This window comes from Triturus cristatus, chromosome 2_1, assembly GCF_964204655.1.
Source record: "Triturus cristatus chromosome 2_1, aTriCri1.1, whole genome shotgun sequence".
NCBI classification, from domain to species: domain Eukaryota; kingdom Metazoa; phylum Chordata; class Amphibia; order Caudata; family Salamandridae; genus Triturus; species Triturus cristatus.
Window position 1 is genome coordinate 883,950,346 of NC_140581.1, and position 22,478 is coordinate 883,972,823.

General features: G+C 48.4%; 1 protein-coding gene across 1 annotated transcript in view; it reads left to right on the forward strand.

Moving 5' to 3' along the window:
• Positions 1 to 22,478, forward strand: part of LOC146866036 (annexin A1-like) — a 190,871-nt gene that overhangs the window by 10,003 nt on the left and 158,390 nt on the right. The window contains exon 2 of the mRNA XM_085640226.1: positions 12,454 to 12,561. Coding sequence (XP_085496352.1) covers positions 12,454 to 12,561 — 108 coding nt within the window. The remainder of the gene's footprint in view (positions 1 to 12,453; positions 12,562 to 22,478) is intronic.

Below are 22,478 nucleotides of genomic sequence, written 5' to 3' on the forward strand. Positions count from 1 at the left end.
AGTAATTCCAAATGCCATCGGGTTCGGATTGGGATAGTCCTAACGCCTAACTAGCATCGTACTCGGTCGGTCGGAAACCTTTCCGATTGGGTCAGAAAGACAGGTTCCTGATCTGATTCAGATGGAGCAAATGCCGTTAGGAGGCCTTCCTACCTGCATCGTAATCTGGCCCTTAAAAGTATAACTGTGCATGGGAACAAGATAGAAAAGTGGAGTTTGCTATGCCTGAATTCAGAATATAAAGATGCATCTTATAGTAAGAATGATTTTTATATCCTGGGTTTGAAAATACCACTTTTAGAAAGTGGATATTTTCTTGCTTAGCCATCCAGTGTGCCTCGGCTAGATTGTGTATTGACTGTCTGGCTTCGGAGTGACAGGGGCTGGGGATGTTCATTCTGTTCAGACAGCCTCTTGGGTGGGGTGAGGTGTGTCCTGCTTTTCCCGGGTAAATCAGGGCTGGGCTGCCTTGGAAAATGCTGTCTCCACCTTCTGCCACAAAACTACACCAGGGAGGACAGAACTGGTTTTGGCTGCGCAAAGAGCATCTCTGCCACAGAACAAAGGTATTTCTGCTATAAAAAGTGGAGCCCAGATCCTAGACTTTTAGATTACTTCTGGAATTCAAGAGGAACCTCTGCTAAGGAGAAGATCTGGAGAAACTGAAGGTAAAGTACTGTCTCTTTGCTGTGTGCAGGCTGGGGTTGGCCTGCGTTAGTTTGTACGTTGATGCATCTGCACCTGTTTCCGATGCATCAACGTAGAAACTAACGCAGTGCCTACCGGGGGTGGAGAAATCGCTGCACGCCAAATCCTGCAACCCATCTCCTAAGTCCAAAATCACCGCACTGATTCCGACGCAGGCCCTGCTGTGAGGTTGCAAGAACCAATGCATCGTGGCCCTGCGGCTGGAGAAATCAACACAGTGCCGTTGAGAACCGACACATCCCCGATCCGGGGCGCCAAGTCTACAAGAACACTGGGGCCGCAGTAAGAAACAGACGCATCACCTCCCATTCAGTAAGGATCCGATGCATCAACTCACCTGAATGGCAGTAAGGCACAGACGCATCACCGGCCCTGAAGTAAGGAGCCAACGCATCACCTTTCCTAGGTGTAAGGAACCAACGCATCACCTTCCCTGCAGCTGTTTTTGCTTGTGATTGTAAAAAGAACAATTGATGGTCAGAATGCAGAACAATGTCATACATTGACCCCAGTACAGAGATCTGGGCCTAAATCCATCTTTTTTTTTATCACTATGCCATTCCAGTTTGGACCCAGCCATGTGCAAATCAGTCTTGACCCTGCGCCCAATGGGAACAGTCCAGCCCGAACTGCTAGGCCAGGTCCTCCCCGGACTGGAAACAAGCATCCTAGGACTGGTTTCGGGCTTTTAGCCCTCATCAGCCAGGATAACATGACTCCAGTGGAATGGAGAGCACGGGACCCATGTCTGAATGATGGATTTAGCCCAGATCCTTGTGGCGGGGGCTGAATGCTTGCATTGTCCAGCACTCCGTCCATCAATTGTTTTTTTTGCATATGTTGCCCTAAGTGGGAAGGGTATGCCCAGACGTGGGTCCCGTGCTCATTACACCACTGGATTCAAGCTAGCCTGGCTGGTGAAGGGTGATGCCCTGAAACCGGCCCCAGGATGCTTTTTTCCGGTCCAGGGAGGACCTGGTTTGGCAGTTCGGGCTGGAATGTTCCCAAAAGGAACAAGGTCAAGACTGATTTGCATATGGCTGGGTCTAAACTGGGGTGATGTGGTGAAGAAAAGAATGATGGACTTAACCCAGATCCTTGTGACTGGGGGTGAATGCTTCCATTGTCCAGCATTCCGTCCATCAATTGTTTCTCTTGCATATGTCGCCCTAAGTGGGAAGGGTATGCCCAGACATGGGTAACTTGGGGCGGAGAACTCCGCTCTACAGATGGAGTGTGCAGAGTTTTGCATACTCCACATTCCGCGGAGAACGCGGAGTAGGCAAAACCCCGCCCAGCCCACGGCAGAGCGGAGTTGGCCTGCACCCGCCTCCCACCCACCCTGTGCATGCGCGATCACCCGCACATGCGCATTTCTTGCGAGAAATGCGCTTGCGCAGTTTTTAAAACAAACGCGATGAAGAGAGGAGGAGGCCGGCCGGGGATGTCGCAGATGCCGCAGATAAGGTAAGGTGCTTTTAAACTTATTTTTTAAAACTTTAGCAATTGTTATTATTGGGCGCTCCGCGTAGCCCAACAATGCACACTACACCCAGGCTTAGATGTGGGTCCCGTGCTCACTCCAACACTGGATTCAAGCTAGCCTGGCTGATGATGGATGATGCCCTAAAACCGGTCCCAGGATGCGTGTTTCTGGTCCAGGGAGGACCTGGCTTGGCAGTTCGGGCTGGACTGTTCCCACAAGGAACAGGGTCAAGACTGATTACAATATGGTTAGGTCTAAACTGGGGGGGTGTGGTGAGCAAAAGAATGACGGATTTAACCCAGATCCTTGTGACTGGGGGGTTAATGCTTGCATTGTCCAGCATTCCATTCATCAATTGTTTCTTTTGTTTGTGATTGTGACACATCCAAGGTACTTTTTGTTGAAAGTTTCTCAACTATAGTTTGCTATGGACAGAACTGTTTCTACCTATTAAAAGTCATATTTTGCTTACTGTATTATGGATTTTTGTCGTTTTGGTCTGGTTTGGTTTCGATAAATATTACTTATTTTTCTAAACTGGTGTGATGTCCATTTGTAGCGTTTTCACTGTATTACAGAATGTGCCAAGCTACCAAGGGTCTGAGCTGGGGTTCTTTTAAAAGTGTATTCTACCTTACCCTGGCTAGAAGGAAGGGTCCCTACTTGGACAAAGGTGGAAACCATTGTTTACTAGAGACCCCCATTTCCAACACATGCATATCAAATAGAACGATTAGAAAAAACACAGAATGCTGCAGTTCATCTCACCCAAAACCTAAATACCCATTGGCAGTTAAATCACCTTTTCCTGCAAGTCCGAATTACCATCAGCATCTATGCCCCAACTACAAAACCTAGAAGGTTTTAAACCACAAATGACCATTCTGTGCATGTCGCTTTGACACAAACTACCAAATAAGAGCAGAGGATACAGCCACTTCTTGTTCACTTGCCCACACCTCCACATTAGAATTAGGAGAGTATGACTTAGTGGACATTTTTCTCTCGAGCTTTGTGTATTTCTAGCAAAACCTACGAAAGATTGTGATTGTCACAAAGTTCCTTTCTGAGCTGGCATTCGTGTTAAAATCGTGTCTTTTGTATGCAAGTGTAATGTGACATCTTTCCCTTCCATGTCTAAACTAGACACCCACAGCGCTCACTTGGGCCAGGGTCGTGGGTCATTCATGCTAATTCAGCCCATAGCATTAATAAAAAAAGAAATACATATTGTTTTGTGATAAACTACATGACGCTGGGCATTGACCAGTCAACATCAAAAGCTGGGTTGACATAATCTATGTTACCCACAATGGACATTAAAAAAAAGGTTATCAGCGCAGTATATAGCCTCTTCATTCGTTTCAGTGCAACCAAAATGGCTTGTAAATGATATGTGAAATGCATAACAGAGGTCAGTGTACCCCCTCTCCGCATGAATGGACATGTAAAAAAGTGCATCCAAAAGATTAATATATCCCTCTCACATGAATCACTTTTGTCACTCGCAAACGTGCATAGAAGCAAATAAGTCATAAAGCACATACTATACAGCTAAAATAAATATAGATAAAATATACTTTTGCTCAATGTAGAAATCGCCTTAACCTGGGCTGCCTTTGTCTATTGCTGAAATAATTTCTGATTGAAAGACAATTAGTGTGTTTCAATGGAAACCTCTTCTAAGAAGTATCGTTCGTCTATACAAAGCTTATAAACAAGCTACCACACGCCTACACTGGGAAAAGACTAATCGAACAAGGTGATAGTTTCAAAATTTCCCTTAGAATTCTGAAATTCAAACCTCTCATCAGAAATGCGAGACAGGTCTGAAAAAGGCTGATTGATAGCACTTTTGCAAGTCTGTGTAGATTGTGTCTGATGTACTTTGTAAATTCCATTTCATATTTTGAGCCAAATCTCCTATTTTCGGCCGCGGTGGGATGTGGTGTTGGGCTTGTGTAAATATTCTGACGTGTGCTGGCCAATCGTTAATGCATAGGGTGCATTCCGTTCTTGTTAGGTGTATGCGTACCTGACTATATAAGCTCCCTGCGGCAAAAAGCTTTGATCTTCTTAGCATTTTACGGTGAAAAAGATCTCTCCTCTGCGTAAAGCAAGTAAGATTATTTTATTTCTCGTTCTTTTGATACAAAATGTTAATTTCTTCTGAAACGAAAGTTATCTACACATGTTTACAAAATGAAAGTGACGTGGCTGAGCATATTATGGAAGAAGAATGGCTGTTTTTATAATACTGAGGGTGGGCAAAGGATAATGTACGTCATACCCTCTGTTACTAAGAACACGGCGGCTAAACTTTGAATTATTTATTTTAGTGGAAAAAGACAAAAGTAATTGCAGCATAAAAAATGTGTTCGTGGTTAAACTGCTTTTAATTTGCGTATGTTTTAACTGTTAAGTTTCTTCTGTGTCGATTTAAGGTTCAGCTAATTTACCTGGAGCCGAAGCGAATCCCAATGTTAAATTAACTTTTCTTCTCCTCTGCCGAGCTCCCGTATCTGCTTTTAGACTCAAATTTCAGGGGGAGCTCTGAATACCAATGGTGGAGATTCTTGGGGGCAGATTTATAAGCCCTGTGCGTCACTTTTGCGCCGCCCTTGCGTCACTTTTGTGATGTAGTGGCGGCGCAAATCCTGCGCCATGCTGAGGGGTATTTACAACGTGACGCCTCTGGCAGATGCGTCACGTTGTAAGGCCCTGCGCCACATGTAGGCGTTCTGGAGCAGGGGGGGCGTTCCAGCGCAGGAACGCCTCCTAAAAGTGGCTGAGTGAAATCTACTAGATTTCACTCAGTCACTTTTAAGGCCATGCTGCGTCAAAACACTGCGCCTGCTTGAAGCAGGCGTAAGGATTGACGCAGCATTGTGAAGATAGGTCCCCCCAAAGCATTGCTGGAGCTGCGTCGCGCTTGCGACGCAACTCCAGCAATGCGCCACTTTTACGGCACAGATGCGTCACGCATCTCTGCCGTTTTTGCCCCATGGTGCGCCGCATTGTAAATTCGGCGCATCCATGGTGGCAGAGCTGTGGCGCACAATAACTGGCGCATCCCTGCTGATATGCAGGGATGCGCCAGTTATTATAAATCTGCCCCTTGGTCTTTTTGTTCAGTTCAGCGTCTGCCATAACTCGTATTCAGGTTTTTCATTCACCTGAGTACAGCGATTGAAATAGGCATACGTGGCGCAGCCGTACATTGGAAAACGTGCAGTTAAACAGTAAAATAGCAAATGCAAAATGGTAATCAATTCCCCTGTTGTTACATTGCTTGACTCTTGAAAAATGTCAATTTACAAGTATGGGTTACTGGAGATTGCAAGAAAGGGTTTGTGACGATTTATGTACAAAGAAGGGTACAAAAGGACAATGCCTTAAACCATAGTTTTTTAGCAGAAAGGGAGGCCTTCCTGAACAAAATGTTTGCTGAGGACAACGCAGACATCCTTTCACAAAAGGCACAACGGGTTCTTGCGCGGATGCATGGCAGCCACAAGAGCACCAGCGCAGGGTAGCTGATACAGGTAAGAGTGGTGAGGCGGGGCATAGCGGGGTGGAAGTCGACAGACGATATAGGATAGGTAATATTAAATAAAAAGATTAATAAAACCACTCACCTTGCGCTTGCGACATCGCTCATACCTCTGCCGACAGCCACTGGCGCAGGGAGAGGGCAGAACACGCAGGGAGGAAGCAGAACTGTACCATTTCTAAGTAGATATGGGGCAGTTTTACTTTCTTCTGTTCAGGCAACACAGTACAGCACAACAACTTTACTTGCTGTGCTGCATCCATTGCTTGAACGCTGTGCGAGTGCCTCCCAGTATCTTGCTGCCTGCGTCCATACTGAGGTGGAACTTTTAATAAAGCATTGACAAATCCAACAGGGCTAACCATTTCAGGTCTGCTCTTCAAAATAGCTTTAGGTGTCTTGCCAGACTATAGTATTCCCCCCAAAAAATCATACATACTATACATAAAGAGTAGGCTTTTGGTCAGAAAATTTCATCCACTGGCCTTTTAAATTGCCATTCCCATTTTTCTTCTTCCCGTTACAGCACTACCCAATGGCTCACTCCATAGCGAGTGACTCAACAAAGCCTGTGTACATTGTTCATATCCACCTACAATTAGTTCCTTTCTCTTCAGTTGAACAGCTGTTTCAAAGCATGATTTTTATATTCTTTATTTATTATATTGCCTATTTGTTTTGCTAGGTTTGTGTTATAATGAGTTTAAGTGACACTGTAACATAGTAACTGGCTGCGCTTTGAGTGTTTGGTTAGGAGGCAATTTGCTCTTGTCTACTTCACAAATAATAATCATAACTTGCGTGGCACATATAAAAGACTTGCTGTTTAAAAACCGTCACTAAAAGGTTACAGGCTAATTTCTTTTTTTGTTTTTTGCTTTTGTGGCACGTTTGCAATAAAATATAGTTTGCCAAAGTCAGCCCTAGTGGCTTAGCTAATGCTTACTATGAAAGTGCTTCAGCAATGACTGATGATTTGTACATGTTTTCTACATGTTGAGTGGATAAAAGAGTCAAATGTCAAATAAATAGACAGGTGGGTGAGTGAGTGGATGAATGGGTGGGTTGAGACAGGTAAGTCTCTGGCTAATAACCTGCATCTACAGTCACTGTTATTATATCCTCATCCTCTTCCTCACTGAAGACACCACCAGCACCAGCTGCCACTTCCAGAATACTATGACCAACGTCACCGACTGGGTCAGTGAAGTAATTTGAGATGTCATCAGTGATATCATCAGTAATGTCACTGACAATGTTATGAATGATGGAATATGTGAGGTCATACGCGGTGCATTGTAGGGATGTAAGTTATAGTTAGCTCAGATAACTATAACTGCTGAAATTCCCTGGTTTTGTACAAGTAAAATGTGAGCCTAACTATAACGTCCCTGTTTCTTTGGTTTTTTTGGTCAATTTCTAAGGGTTTTTTAAAAATTCAAATTATTAACTATAACGTCTCAGTAACTTCTGATTTTTTGAGTGAATTTGTAAGGTTTCCTAAATTTTATTCTCTAACAGTAACATCTTACCTTTGACACTGAGGCCTCATTACGATGAGGCCTGGAAAGCCTCCGACCGCAGGTCAGAGGCTTCCCAGGTCCTATTGCGGGTTTCAATTTCGACCGCCGTGAAACCTGACAGTCATTCAGGCTGGATTCCGACAGGCTCAAGGAGCCCATCAGCCGGTTGGAGGCCTGCCCGTAATCTATATGGACGGTGTTTCCGCCATAAGGATTGTGATGTATGTTTCTGACAGGCTTTCCATGTTGTGTTTTCCGACATTGAAAGCCTGTCGGAAAGTGAAAATGGTGGCCCATAGCAGGGCCCCCTTCACCCTGTAGCCTCTGATTGGGTACCAAGGGGGTACCTATAGTGCCCCCCGTTTCATCCCTCCACTGTGTGGCAGGCAGCCTGAGGTGCCTGACGTGCGGTGCAGGGATGAACAGATCCTCCCATTTGTCTATGGGGGTTTGTGCTAAGGCCGGTTTACAGTCGCAGCATGAGCTCTCATAGACAAATGGCAGTATGCAACCGCACCATGTGCAGTCGCATTGTAATGCTGTGGTTGGGACCGCCGACTATAGGGCCGGTCGGTCCTGATTACGCAGCGGTGTCCGACAAAATAATAAGGGCCTCAGTGTGTGAGTGAGTGAGTGCATGAGTGTCACAGTGGGTGTATGATTGTTAAGCCCAGGCAGAGTTCACGTAGCCGTGCTACAGCAGCCTACGCGAAGCAGCAAAAATACTCCACAACACCACGAGGAGTTATGCGGGCATGTGGAGTTGCTTGTTCCGCATGCTCGCGTATGCTCACGAGATGTTTTTGACGTTCGGCAACGCAGATTGCATGTTCGGGGGGAAGTAACCAACAAACTTCACCACAGGGTCGCCAATGGTGGCGGCCATCTTGTTTTCCCACACTTTGCATGGTTCTGGGGCCTGTTTTTCATCTCTCTCTAATCTTTCCAATCCTTTGTTTTCTACACTGTTTTTCTGATCTTTTTTATTTATTATCTATCCCTCTCTCTCCCAAAGTGTATATTTTGCGTTTTATTTCTACTTTACTGCATTTTTTCTACTGTTTTATATTACTTGCTTTTTACTTTCCTACTTCTTATCCTGACTTTAGTTTTTACTCCTGCATTTTCTTTTCTGCCCCCCGCCCACCCAGAACAATGGCTAAGGCTACTACTGCCTCTAGTAGTAAGAAGGGGTAGGCCAGGGTTACTGCTGCGCCTGCAACCAAGAGCCACTTTCCTTGCAGCAGACGGCGCCGGGAAGGCCCTCAGCACTTTTCTCGGCAGGCCCGGCTACGGCTATCCTACCCAGGAGAGTCACAGCTGATGGACAAGGGTGCGCTGATCAGTGTTTCGCTGCTCTGGAGTCAAGCGCATCCATAACCAGCTGACTCACCGGTGGTCAGACATCTTGGACCGGGAGCAGGACCTGCTAGACCTGCTAGGTGTTGAGGTTGTGGGGCTTGGTGAGTAGCTAATTATAACAGTATTGTGTGTTCTGTTCTGTGTTATTGTGAATATTATTTTTTTCCCAAATAGCAAGAATGCTGCTGCTTACATGCAGGTAAGTTACGTTTAAAAATCTTATATTATGTGATTGTTATTCTGCGAGACACTAGTCAGATGCTCGGCTCTACTAATCTTACTTGTTTGCAACTTTGCGCTCGCTTGGGCTGATTAGGCAAGAGAGTTTAGAGAATTTAAGTTAGGTAATGCTAGAGAGACTCCAGTCCTTTTCTTTTCCCTGTCACTAAGATAGTGGTGGATTGGTAGGTAGTTTAGTTACTTAGTGTTAGAAATGGGAACTCTGGTTGGCTAAGGCTTGCGCCAAAGCCAGGCAGAGACCACCATTCTAGTCAGGGCAAGGGAGTTACATGCCAAAGATAACCCCTGCTCACCCCCTTGGTAGCTTGGAACGAGCAGTCAGGCCTATCCCGGAGGCAATGTGTAAAGCGTTTGCGCAACACACACACAGCAGCAACACACTAGGCACACCACAAAAGACACTCCACACAAGGTTATATAAAAAATAGCCTTTGTATTATAAACGTATTAGAATGCAATCACATACATATATACACTGTGCCAACTGGCACCAGGTAGCAATTTACAGGGGATTATGTACAGGGCAGTGCCAATCGGGTCGCTGCCAGAACCATCACAGAGAATAAACAGTAAATGCCAAACCACCAGTCTTAAATGGATAACAGCCAGTAGCTACTGGTAGAATAAAGGAACTTAGCATCACCACATCAGCATAAATCCCATTGCAGCATTAACACATTAGCACAGGCATAACCTTAGTACGTCATAACATGACTTTAGGCATGGGACACATTAGCATGAGGCATAAAAACGTGATCAGGCATGAACCTAGAACATCACAGCATGATATTAGGCATCATCATTAGGCAAAAAAACATGTTATGCATACATCATGGCATCATCATGTGCATTAGGCATCATCAAATACTTTATGCACCAATCAGCGGTGGAAACATTAGGGAAAACCTCTGCACATTATAAATACCACCAACGTTGCAGATTAGCCTGTGGTGCCACTGCGCCTGGGGAGCCCCTACTCTGGGACTTAGAAATTAAAAGTCTGCCCTGGTCCGGGACTCTGAAAGTGAAGAAATGCCCCAAAATGTTGCAACTGCGGTACAGCTGTGAAGCAACACAGACCAGTTCGGGGAAAGTTGGAGCCATCACTCCCTGGGGCTCTAAAGTAAAATTATCCCCAACATTGCAGCTGCCCACTGTCGGGTGGGGCAGCTGTGAAACCAACCAACACGGGCACTTCTGGTGCCACCCCGGCACCCTCGATGCTTCCATGAGCCCCCCACTCACCAGGACTCTTCTCCTTCTGGCTGCGGGCTCAGTGGCACCTGCGGCATGCGCAGGGCTCTCCTAGCACACGGGAGCCCTGCTCAAAAAGACGCTGACTTCTGGGCTCCGCGGGGCTCTCTTTGTCTCCTGGGGTCCCGCTGACCACAGCTGCACCGCCACTCACCAGGAAACACCTCACTGGGCCCAGCAACCGGGATGAGTGCCAGGCCTGCGGGGCTCTCCTCATGGCTATGGGAGCCCCGCCTCCAGTCCGGCTGCTTCCTTCTTTGGCCGCTCTCTGATTAGCCGGTCCCCGCCTCACAACCTTGATCCCGGCACCCGCGAGGGACCGGCACGGGGTATTCCGCCGGGCTTTCTCCCCGGGGACAAAAATGCAGGGTAGGCTCCCGTGCTCCTTCTGAGGTCACCCCTCACTCTGACCCGGGATCTTTAAGGATTTTTGGGGCCTCTTCACAGTCCGATAAACCTGGGAAGCAACCGGCCGCCTTGCGGAGCGACGTCTCCTCCGGCTTCACTGCCTTGAGCCCTGTCCTCAGTCGGGCTCGGCCCACCTAACGTCTGGTTCGCTCACAAGCGGCCGGCCACGGAGATCTGCACACCCCGGGGTGGGGCTTAGCCCAGACGTCTCCCATCCACTTAGTGCTCCTTTGGTGGGTTTTCCGATGCATAATGCCCAGAGGCTCAGGCACTTAGGGAGAGAATTTCCCCTAAGCAAGTGGGAGGCACTTTATTAGGCATCCAGCGCTCTCTTAGCACTAAGGTAGCTAAGTACGGCAAGGCAGGATCCCTCAAGCTCTGAGGAGGGGCTCCATGCGCTGCACACATCGGGACAGCAGAGCATCCTCACTGGCTAATTGCAGGACAAAGCACCTACACCTGCCCAGACCAGGGGCACAGCAGCACTCCTGAAAGAGTGCTTGGGGAAACATGCAGGCAGGGCGTAGCCAGGCAGGCCAGCACAAGGGGCAGAGGGGCAGTCCTCTCAGAAACAAAGTCCCATGGCGGTTCCTCCTGGCTCACTGCAGCCCACGCAGTGTCCCCTCTTCAGTTCCAAGTAAGCACAAGAGAAGCACACTTTTATGGGGTCACAGCCCCTACATTTATACCACTTTTCCTCTTTGTTCTGCAGAGCACAGGGCTTGGGGAACCAGCAAAAACTGGTTCAGGAGGGAATTGGAGCACTTTGTTGACAAGGCTCCTCTTCCCCTTTGTCAGGTGGGGGCTCGTCATCAGACAGACCACAGGGGGGTGGAGCCAGCATTCACGAGGGCAGGCACACTAGATGTTCCTTTCAGCCTAGCGCTGACACCCTGCCCCACCAGGAGCCACCCACACCTCACCAGCCCCTGTCACTCAAAAGCCAGACATGCAATTCACATCAGGCAGGCAGACACATAGCACACAGAAATGCCAACTTCTCAAAGTGGCATTTCTAAAATAACCACAATAAATCTGCACACACAATTGTGCAGCATTTATTCTCACAATTTCATACATACCATACTTGACCACACTGCTCCTCTCATAACAGGAATTACCATTGACACACATTCATCAGGGAATCCCCCATGCATTCCTTTGGGAGGGCAGGCAGGCCAATCTCACTAAATGTAACACAGAGCACACACACTTTACACTGGACAGCAGTGCTAAAGTGCCTGGAGGTCTAAAACCACCAACATTACATAGGGAAAAGGCTAGGAGACAGGCAAAAAATTTAGGGGTGAACCTGCCAAAAAGGGCCAAGTTCAATACTTAGTATTAGTTGCCAATTTTTGGGCGTTCAGCCTGATGCGTCCTCCATCACGTCACATGCTGCCGACTCTAGTCCTTAGTTGAAACTTTTATAGTTTGTTAGTTACTGAGTAATATAGCAACTCATCTGCACATCAGCAGCAACCAACCAAAAATTTGGTGAATGCAATATTCATGCGTCCATCTATGCATTTTGACGACCAAAATAAATGGAAATGCAGACTTAGTGAACAATTGGCCTGTTAAAGGGGGTTGATTAATTGATGATTTGATTTCGAATGAGATTGAAAAACTTAGAAGAAGCAAATATATTTTTGGGCAATTGAATTAATTTCCAAAGTCTCTGGAATAGGTGGGCTAGGCTAGTGGTACTTACTTACAGGTTTAGGATTCTGGAATTGGAATGGAACACTGGATTAATAAATAATATCTAGACGGTACATGATTCTACTATTAGTCGATCAAATTAGATAGGTCAATTCTATTGCAATTGTTGTTTCCTGTCCAAAAATGTTATTAGAGCATTTTATTTGTTTCACACCAATCAATTTTTGTCTCTTTATGATATCTTACATAATCAGCATCCAGGGGCAAGAAGACAACAGGGTTGTCTGTGGCGGGGCTTGGAGCTGGAGATGCCTTCCAGGGCCAGGATCGCTCCTCTACCGACGGCTCTGCTGCCGGCCCCAGTAAGTCCTCCTGTTGTTAATATTAATAATTATATTTCCCAAACTTTTAAAGCACCTTATTTTTTTCGAACTATTGTTTCCATTTCCTTATTCCTTTTTTTACCAAATCATCTTCGATCTATCTGTTTCTAAATTCTTGTTATCCCTGCATTACCTACCAACTTAGTTATATTTTTTTCTAATGTCTTGTTTTTGTTTTTACACCAATCTAGCTGCCTCTTACTCTGTACTTCTATTAGTCTGTCTGTAGCTTTCCCAGTTGGTTACTCTTTATTGTTAAAAAGTTTTTAAATTAAAAAAAAGGAGGGGGTTTGGGACTGGGAGCCGTTATTTAAGCAGGTCCTGTATACAGGGCTCCTAGTAAGCTGTGCTACAAAGGGTATACAGTTCCTGGGGGGACGGGGAAGACAAGTCTTTCTTCGTGATGCCCTCACACACCCCAAAGGATGTCATGTTTCATCATAGGGCTGTGCTCCTCATCGGGCCGGTGCTGCAATGCCCAACGGGCTCACCGTAAATGGGGCTCTTTGGCGGAGATTTTTTGTGTGAAGAAGAAGCCGTATGGTGTGTGCTGGTAAGAGGGCAAGGGTAGTGCATGGAAAGTGAAAGTTAAAATAAGTCTGGAGCAGTCCTAATCAAAACTATTTTAATGTTCAAGGTAGTTCCAGCTTGATTAAAAGTACATGGAAGCCCTAGGTGGATATAATGTTCCTAGAGGGCTATCGCTGTGGAAAGGGTCGACATGTTTCGTGCCTCTGTTGCTCCTAACGAGTCATATGGCACTTCATCAGGACTTAAGTAAATAGTGTGGTGCACTACTAGATATCAAGATCCTAATTGAAGGGGTGGTAACCAGACAAAAAAAGGTAACGCCCTAGTGGACTTATACTGGGTGGTAGCGTAAAACCTGTAGGGGGAGAAAGGAGGGGGGAAAAAGGAAAGAACAACAAAATGGCAATTAAAACCTGAGTAAAACAGGGGGTGTGTCTCTATTATGACTGTGACCTAGCATCATACTGAGAGTGCTTTGTCTGGGCGTGCGCTAGTTATATCTAGCGTGCAGGCGAGAAAGATGGTTGGTGGTGGCCATATATGTGGCCCATACTTGTTCTGAGTGACATTAATCAAGGATTTGGGGTGCCCATACAAGTGCGTACTTGGTTAGGTTGAGTTCCTGTGCGGGATGAAGGAACTCTCTTTAGCCAATGTACGGCGGTTTAGCCCAAAGATGGTGCGTTTGATAATACATGCTGGGGGGTATCTTTCGGTTAGGGCATCCGGTGGTAACGATTGGAATGTCAAGAGGGATGTAGTTCAGCCAGTGCAACTACGTTGTGTAAAAGTGCCCGCAATTATGTCGCGTGGGTGAGAACATAAGGCAATATCCCAATGACTCAACGTGATTGTTAAAAGTGGCCACAAGAGATCGCACGTGGTCTGGCAATAGACAGTAGTGCTTCGAAGACTTTTGCACATGCTACGTGAGCGACAACTAATACTAAAGGGTGCAGTCGACTCGCAACACCGCATACACATTATGCGTCATTAGAAGTGAAGCTAAAAAGGTGAGTGAGGATAAGAAGGTATACTGGTGGATCAACCATTCACAATACAATAAACAGTTACATCATCAGGTACTTTGTACAAGGGAGCGGCAGGTAAAGGGTGACGTCAACTCTCAACTTCGCACACACATTATGCGTCATTAGTAGTGAAGCTAAACAGGTCGGTAAGGCTAAGAAGGTATACGGGTTGATCAACCATTCACAATGCAATAAACAGTTACATTGTCGGGTAGTTTGTACAAGGGAGCGGCAGGTGTGGCTGTCTCGCTATCAATTGTACCCAAAAGGCGGAATAGTTTGGTCGGGCTACTCACCCTAAGTACAGAGGTCTACAGCCTGACAGGGACGGTAACAGAGCACGTAGTTGCTCTATAGCTGCAAAAGAGGGAATTTGCATTCCAGTTTTTCACAGGGTTAATGACAAGGCTTACCGGAGATATCCAAGTTTAGTTCTGGCGTAGTATACTCACGGCTCGGTGAACAGCAACTAGCTGTGTTCCCACCCCGCTCTCACCTTCGAGAAAGCTGTGCTTAAAGAGATAGCAGAGAAACAAAGAAAAACATCTACCTTCACGGACACGTCCAAAACTGAATCAGAGGCAACTAAACAGCTGGCCAATGACCCAACAATCACCATCAATGAGGCAGATAAAGGGGGAGCAATCGTGAACATGGCAACCACCGACTACAGAAATGAGTGTCTCCGCCAACTACACGCTGAACGCTACTACACACCCCTCACCGAAGACCCAACACCACGTCTGATCACTCAGATCAAATCTATGATCTCCGCAGCCCTCAATCAGGGGTGGATTACAAAAAATGAGGCACATTTTGTAATCAATGACAACCCCAGACTACCCTACTTCTACATGCTGCCGAAAATACACAAAGGAGTAAACCCACCACCGGGCAGATCAATCGTGTCAGGCACAAGGTCAGTCTGGAGCCGCTCTCCAAATTCTGTGACCACTTTTTCCAACCCCTGGTCCGCACTACACCAACTTTCCTACAGGACACCAGGGGTGTGCTCAAACTTATTGAGACCACCAATCAAGAGGGCCTACTTCCAGATGTACTACTAACTCTGGACGTAGAGGCCCTCTATACCAACATCCCCCAACAAAGCACACTGGAGGTAGTGGACTCCATCCTACACAGTGGGACATGGGCCTCGGCCACTCCCATTTCCTTTATCATGGAATGTGTCCAGATCGCACTCACCGAAAACTTTTTTCAATTTGAAAATAGTTTGTTTCACCAAACCCAGGGTACATCTATGGGTAGTACCTTTGCCCCGAGCCTGGCATGTCTCTACATGTCAGAGTTTGAGGACAAACACGTAGTCACCAACACAAACCCATTCAGGGACAATGTCCAATTGTGGCGACGCTACATAGATGACATCCTCATGTTTTAGAAAGGCGCAAGAGACAACATCTCTGCCTTCCTCACCTGGATTAACAGTCTCAACCCATACCTCAACTTCACAGCAAGCAGCTTGGTTTCCGAGATCCCCTTCTTGGACCTACTCATTACAAAACAACCAGACAAACTGGTGACCACCACCTATAAGAAACCGACAGACAGCCACTGTCCCCTACTCTACCAAAGTTTCCATCCCAAAGCCCACAGGGAAAACTTGCCCTACGGCCAATTTCTATGTATATGCAAAAATTGTAGTAACTTAGAAGACTACAAGAGACAGTCATCTGAACTGAGCACAAATTTGGCACGGAGACATTACCCAGCAAACCAAATTAAAAATGCACAAAAAAGAGCCCAAAACACGAACAGACAGACTCTTCTTGATAGTCAAACCAAATAAAAGTCCGATCTACTGACTTGCGTGACCACCTACACCCCAGAATCTAACATGATCAAGAGTGTGATTAACTTACACTGGAAAATCCTACAAGTTGGGGAACAATCTTTTAACAAAGCAAGGTTTGCCTTTAAACGCACAGCAAACATTAACCCTTTCAGTGCTCATGATGGAATGGTTTTCTTTATTACTGCAAAATAGTGGTGGGGGCTGCCCAATGTGGGCACACCATAGCCTCCACCCCCAAAGCACAATTAGAGTCTTTCTGCCCCCCTGGGGGGCAGAAAGCCCACTAGAAACCAGGGATTTTTCTTTTTTTATTGACGTAGGGGTGGGGGTTGCTCATAAAATGGCATGGCAATGCCCCACCCAGGGAAATCTCAGTCTTTCTGCCCCCCAGGGGGCAGACGGGGGCAGTAGCCCCCAATCTGCCCCCCCGGGAGGGCAAGAAGCCCACTAGACGCCAGGAATTTTTTTTGCACCAATTTTTTTAGGATGGGGGCTGCCCGAAACGGGCATGCCAATGCCCCCACCACCATTACAGCCTTTCTGCCCCCCCTGGGGGGCAGAGAGGCCACTGGACACCAGGGATTTCTTTTAGCGCCTTTATTTTAGGGTGGGGCTGCCCGAAACGGGCACGCCAATGCCCCCACTACCCCGCCACCATTACAGTCTTTCTGCTCCCCCGGGGGCAGATGGGGCAGTAGCCCCCAATCTGCCCCCCGGGGGGGCAAAAAGCCCACTAGACACCAGGGATATTTTGGGGCAAATCTGAAGTAGGGTGGGGGCTGCCCAAAATGGGCATGCCAATGCCCCCAACCCCCCACCACAAAAATTACAGCCTTTCTGCCCTCCCTGGGGGGCAGAAAGGCCACTGGACACCAGGGATTTCTTTTAGCGCTGTAACGCCCTGAACGTCTCAGGATCGTTTAACAGACACGACAATGAGGACGCAACCACTTGTGAAGGGTTAGTTCTTTTAATGAAGGCAAATAAAATACAAAGAACAAACAAAAGTTATAGTCACTGGAATCCTCCAGGCTAAGTACGTTACCAGCCCACAGCACGGATGGTCCTAACCGTCCTCTGCATATACGCCGATCCCGGCGTATGCCAACAGAGGGCAGAAATGAAATGGCCGACAATGCCAATCGGTAGGCTGTGAGGGGCACGAAGAGTGTTGGGGAGAATCGAGGAGTCAGGGAAACACCCAGCCGGGGTCTCTACCTGAAGGGAGCAGCCGCTCAACCTCTTCCTCAGACTGCACCGGGACGCGGAGTCACCTCCTGGTGATGCGTCACCGATACCCCAATCACAAGCAAGAAGACTGAACCGAGAGCAGCTGCTCGATCGATCCTGTGGACTTCCGAGTCTGTAACGCGGCAAACACCTCCTGGTGTGCGTTACAGCTGGCAGTCCCTGTGTCTCTGGTTGGGCTGGGAGTTACGACTCCAACCAGCAAAAGCGCCACTGCGCTTGGACTCAGCCGAGTCAAAAAGCGAAGCTCAATGGTTGACCGGTAGAGCTTCCGGGTCCTTCACAGGTGACGATGGGGCAAGACACGGCCCAGGGAGTAACGACTCGACCTACCTCCGTTCTTGCCTTACTGGAGCACCACTCCGGAACACTGCTCTTCACGAAGCAGGTACGTCGGTGTAAACACAATATCCGACAGCCTTGTACCTCCCGGTTCCTCCCTTTATAGGGCGTGTTTTCCTTGAGTTATGTAACAGCTCTCCTGTTTACATAAGGGCGTGTTTCCCTTGAGTTATGTAACAGCTCTCCTGTTTACATAAGGGCGTGTTTCCCTTGAGTTATGTAACAGCTCTCCTGTTTACATAAAGGCGTGTTTCCCTTGAGTTATGTAACAGCTCTCCTGTTTACATAAGGGCGTGTTTCCCTTGTATGACAGGAATTCTTGACAGTACATCCTCCCTCTCAGCGGCTCCCCACGGGTCCAGCGCTGGCAGGAAAACGCCGATGGAACAAGGAGACCAAGCGCGGAGCATGAACCCCTTCAGCCGGTTCCCATGAATGCTCCTCCGGGCCATAGCCTTTCCACGCAACCAGGTACCACAGCTTCCCCCTGCGCCATTTGGACGCCCGTATGCCCGACACTTCATACTCCACCTCCGACTCCACGCATACCGGCCTAGGTGTCCCAGACGGCTTGGAGGGTGCTGGTTTGAGCAATGATACATGAAAGACAGGGTGTATCCGCAATGACTGGGGCAAGCACACCTTCACGTTCACGGGACCCATACACTTGGTAATTCGATAGGGGCCCATGTACTTGGGATGGAACACACTGTTCTTTCGAAACCTCATGTTTCTTGTGGATATCCAGACGTAGTCTCCAGTGCGGTACAGTGGCCCGGGCCTTCTCTTCCTATCTGCCGCAGCCTTGTATCTTCTCTTGGCCTCTATTAGGACAGCCCTTGAGCGCATCAACGTGTCTTTTATGTGTGCCACCCTGTCCGCTGTGGCGGGAATCCTGTCCTCTCTGAACGGATGTAGAAATGGCAAGAACCTGGGATGTTGGCCATAGTTGCTATAGAACGGAGATGACTGTGTGGAGCTGTGAGTGGCGTTGTTATAGGCTATCTCTGCAACCCATAGCAAGTCGACCCATTCTTCCCTGCCCTGGTCCACAAAACATCGCAGATACTGTTTGAGCGTTTGGTTCAGGCGCTCGGTTTGGCCGTCCATTTGAGGGTGGTAGCTGGTGGACAGGGCGGTCTTAACATGCAGCGCAGTGCACCAAGTCTTCCAGAATTGTGCAGTAAACTGCGACCCCCGGTCCGACACGATCACCCCAGGTAATCCATGCAGTCGTATCACATTCTTTAGGAGTAGTGACGCCAATTCCCCGGCCGTAGGGACTCTCTTGCAGGGGATGAAGTGCCCCATTTTCGTCAAGTAATCCACCACCACCAGTATTGCCGTCATCCCCTGGTCTACCGGTAGGCCCACCACGAAGTCCAGTGATATGCTATCCCATGGTCTATCCGGGGTCGGAAGTGGATGTAAGAGCCCTTGGGTTCGGCCATGGTCGGCCTTCATGGTAGCACACGTAGGACACTCCTGTCCCCACCTCCTGACATCCACTCTCATGGTTGGCCACCAGAAATGCCGTCCCATGCTAGCCACCGTTTTTTCAAAGCCCAAATGACCTGCGCATGGAGAGTCATGGCACCAGATGAATGCTTGTTTCCTTAGCCTAGGCGTGGGTATCAATAGGCACCTGCCCTTCAGGGGTATCCCGTCCTTCAGCTGCCATTCTCTGTGACTGAGGAGCCACCTCCGCCATGCGAATGACCTGATCCCTCTCTTTATTCCCCTCAGGAAAGTATCCGGTTGGATAACCCCCAATACCATCCTCGGGGAAATGATGGAACGCTCGGTTGCAGGCAATGGTTCCTTAACTGCAGATTGACGGGACAGGGCGTCCGCCTTCCGGTTTTCCGTCCCCGGCCGATATGTGATGCGGAAGTTGAACCCCGCAAAGAAGATCATCCACCGCAGCTGCCTGGGAGAAAGGTGTCTAGTGGCCGTCATGAACTGTAGGTTCCGATGGTCCGTGTACACCGATACCACATGTCTTGCCCCCATCAACCAATGCCTCCATTCGGTGAAGGCGTCCTTGATTGCGAGAAGCTCCTTCTCCGCAATATGGTAGTTGCGTTCGGCGTCGTTGAGTTTGCGGGACATGTACGCAACGGGATGAAGCACCCCTGTGTCGTGGTTGCGTTGGGACAAGATAGCCCCCAGCGCCACATCCGACGCGTCCGCTTCCACCACGTAGGGGAGATCCGGATCGGGGTGAGCCAACACCGGCGCCTTACCAAAGGCGCTTTTCAGGGCCTCAAAGGCTTTGTTCGCTTCAGGGGACCAGACAAACTCCTTGGACTTCCTCAGTAGCTGTGTGATTGGGGCCACCACTCCTGAAAATCCATCTATAAACCGCCTGTAAAAGTTGGCGAAGCCAATGAAACTTTGGACGTCCTTCACGCTTTGGGGCACCGGCCATTCTTTCACCGCCTTGATCTTTCGTTCTGCCATCTCCTGTCCCTCTGGACTCAGCATCACTCCGAGGAATTCCACGGATGTGACGTGGAAGTCACACTTGCTGAGTTTACAAAACAGCATGTTTTCCCTCAGCTTTTGGAGCACAGCTTTGACGTGGTGTACGTGCTCCTCCACACTGGACGAATAGATGAGGATGTCGTCGATATATACGACCACGTAGATATCCAACTCCTCTCTGAATACCTCATTCAAAAAGTACTGAAAGGCTGCCGGGGCATTGCACAGACCGAACGGCATGACGAGGTACTCAAAAAGGCCGAACCTGGTCTTAAAGGCGGTCTTCCACTCGTCTCCGTCCCTCATGCGCACCAGATGGTATGCCCCTTTCAAATCCAACTTGGTGTAGATACGAGCTTTCTTGACCTGTTCCAGAAGTACACTGATGAGAGGCAAGGGGTACCGATTTTTTATGGTTATCGCATTCAATGCCCTAAAGTCCACACAGGCTCTCAGCTCCCCATTAGCCTTCGGGATGAAGAAGAGTGGCGAGGCGGCCGGAGACTTGGACGGGCGGATGAATCCTAGCTTGAGGAGTTTATCCAGGTACCCCCGGAGATGCACGTTTTCAGGCTCCGTCAGGGCATACAGCCTGCCGCTGGGAACGCTGGCCCCTGGCACCAGGTCGATCTGGCAGTCAAACTGTCTATGTGGTGGTAGCACTTCCGCCTTCACCTCATCAAATACATCCTCAAAACTGTGATAAGCCTGGGGGAGAGCCACATCTTTTTCTGCCGCTGTAGCCACCGTCTGACTCCCGCTCTCATCTGCGTCAAGGGATTCCGTTCTTATTCCACAATGCAGGATGCAATACGGTGACGTCATTTCGATGCGATGTGTTGGCCAATCCACAAAGGGGTTGTGTTTCTGTAGCCACGGCAATCCCAATATGACGCCATATTGGGGCGCTCGGATGATGTTAAAATCGATTTGTTCCAAATGGTTCCTCCCATATCTCATCGGAAGGACCCCCGTGTGCTGTCCGATGGGCCCCGTCACCAATCGCCTTCCGTCTACCGCATAGACGTCTTCGGGTACTGCTTTGGGAAGAAGCACTAGCCCTAGCCTGCATGCCTCGTTGTGGTCCATAAACATGCCAGTGGCCCCTGAATCCACCATGGCCACAACGGGTATCCACTGGTCATGCACTCCCACGTGCACCGTGATAAACAGGTGTCGTTGTCCCTTAGTGACCGAGTTGGAAAGTGAAGGGATGGATGAGTGACTCCGAGATGCCCCTTCTCTGGTCTTGGAGTCCTCTAGTTTTCCGCCGGTATGTCCACCACGGCTGTTACCGACCGGTTGGCCCGATAACGTGACGTCTTCGGTTTGGCAGGGCATTCACGTACGTAGTGGCCTTTTTTGCCACAATATAGGCACAATCCTTGTTTACGGCGTGACTCTTTCTCCGTGGCTGTGAGGCTCGCTCGTATTGCGCTGATGTCCATGGGTTCTCCCTTGGATGCGGTGGAAGTTTCAGGACTTCCCACCGTCACATAGGATGGAAGGGATTTTCCTTTTCTCCCATGATCCCCCTTTCTTTCACTTAGCCTATGTTCCAGCCGTAATACCAGGTTGATAAGGCCCTCACATGTCTTGGGTTGAGGGTCAATATGAGCCACGGCGTCCTTGAGCTCATCGCACAGCCCTTGATGGAAGAGCGCCGTCTGTTTAGCAACAGGCCACTTGGTTTCCGCAACCAGCCTTCGGAACGCGTTGAGATACTGCACCAGGTCGTTGGATCCCTGTCTCAACTCAAGCATTTCACGGTCCGCCGTGTACGAGTCAGCCCTTCTGTCGAATACCTTCAGGAATTCCTCGCGAAAAGCACCCCAATCACATAAGAGGGGGTCGTCCCTGCTCACCAGAGGTACGGCCCATTGTGCCGCGTTTCCAGCCAAATAGGATATAAGGAAAGCCACACGAGCCTGACTCGTGGGGAACGCCTTTGGTTTGCACGATAAATGTAGCGCCACTTGTGTGAGGAATACCTGCACTGTGTTAGGATCCCCACTGTACCTCTCTGGTGTTGCCAAGGGGATGGCTACCGGCATTTCCACTACTACCGCAGGGGTCTGGTTCGTGAGGGAGGTGCTGGGCGTGAGCGGGTCCAATTGGATAGCATCCAGTCTGGCTTTTACATCGGCTGTTTCTTGCCTAGAGGCAGCCACTTCAACTTGCATGGCCGCTAAAGCAGCCAGCACATCATCAAGTGTTGCCATGTCTGTTATCGACCGGGAGACAGTTAGTGTTATTAAGGTCGGATATTTTGTAACGCCCTGAACGTCTCAGGATCGTTTAACAGACACGACAATGAGGACGCAACCACTTGTGAAGGGTTAGTTCTTTTAATGAAGGCAAATAAAATACAAAGAACAAACAAAAGTTATAGTCACTGGAATCCTCCAGGCTAAGTACGTTACCAGCCCACAGCACGGATG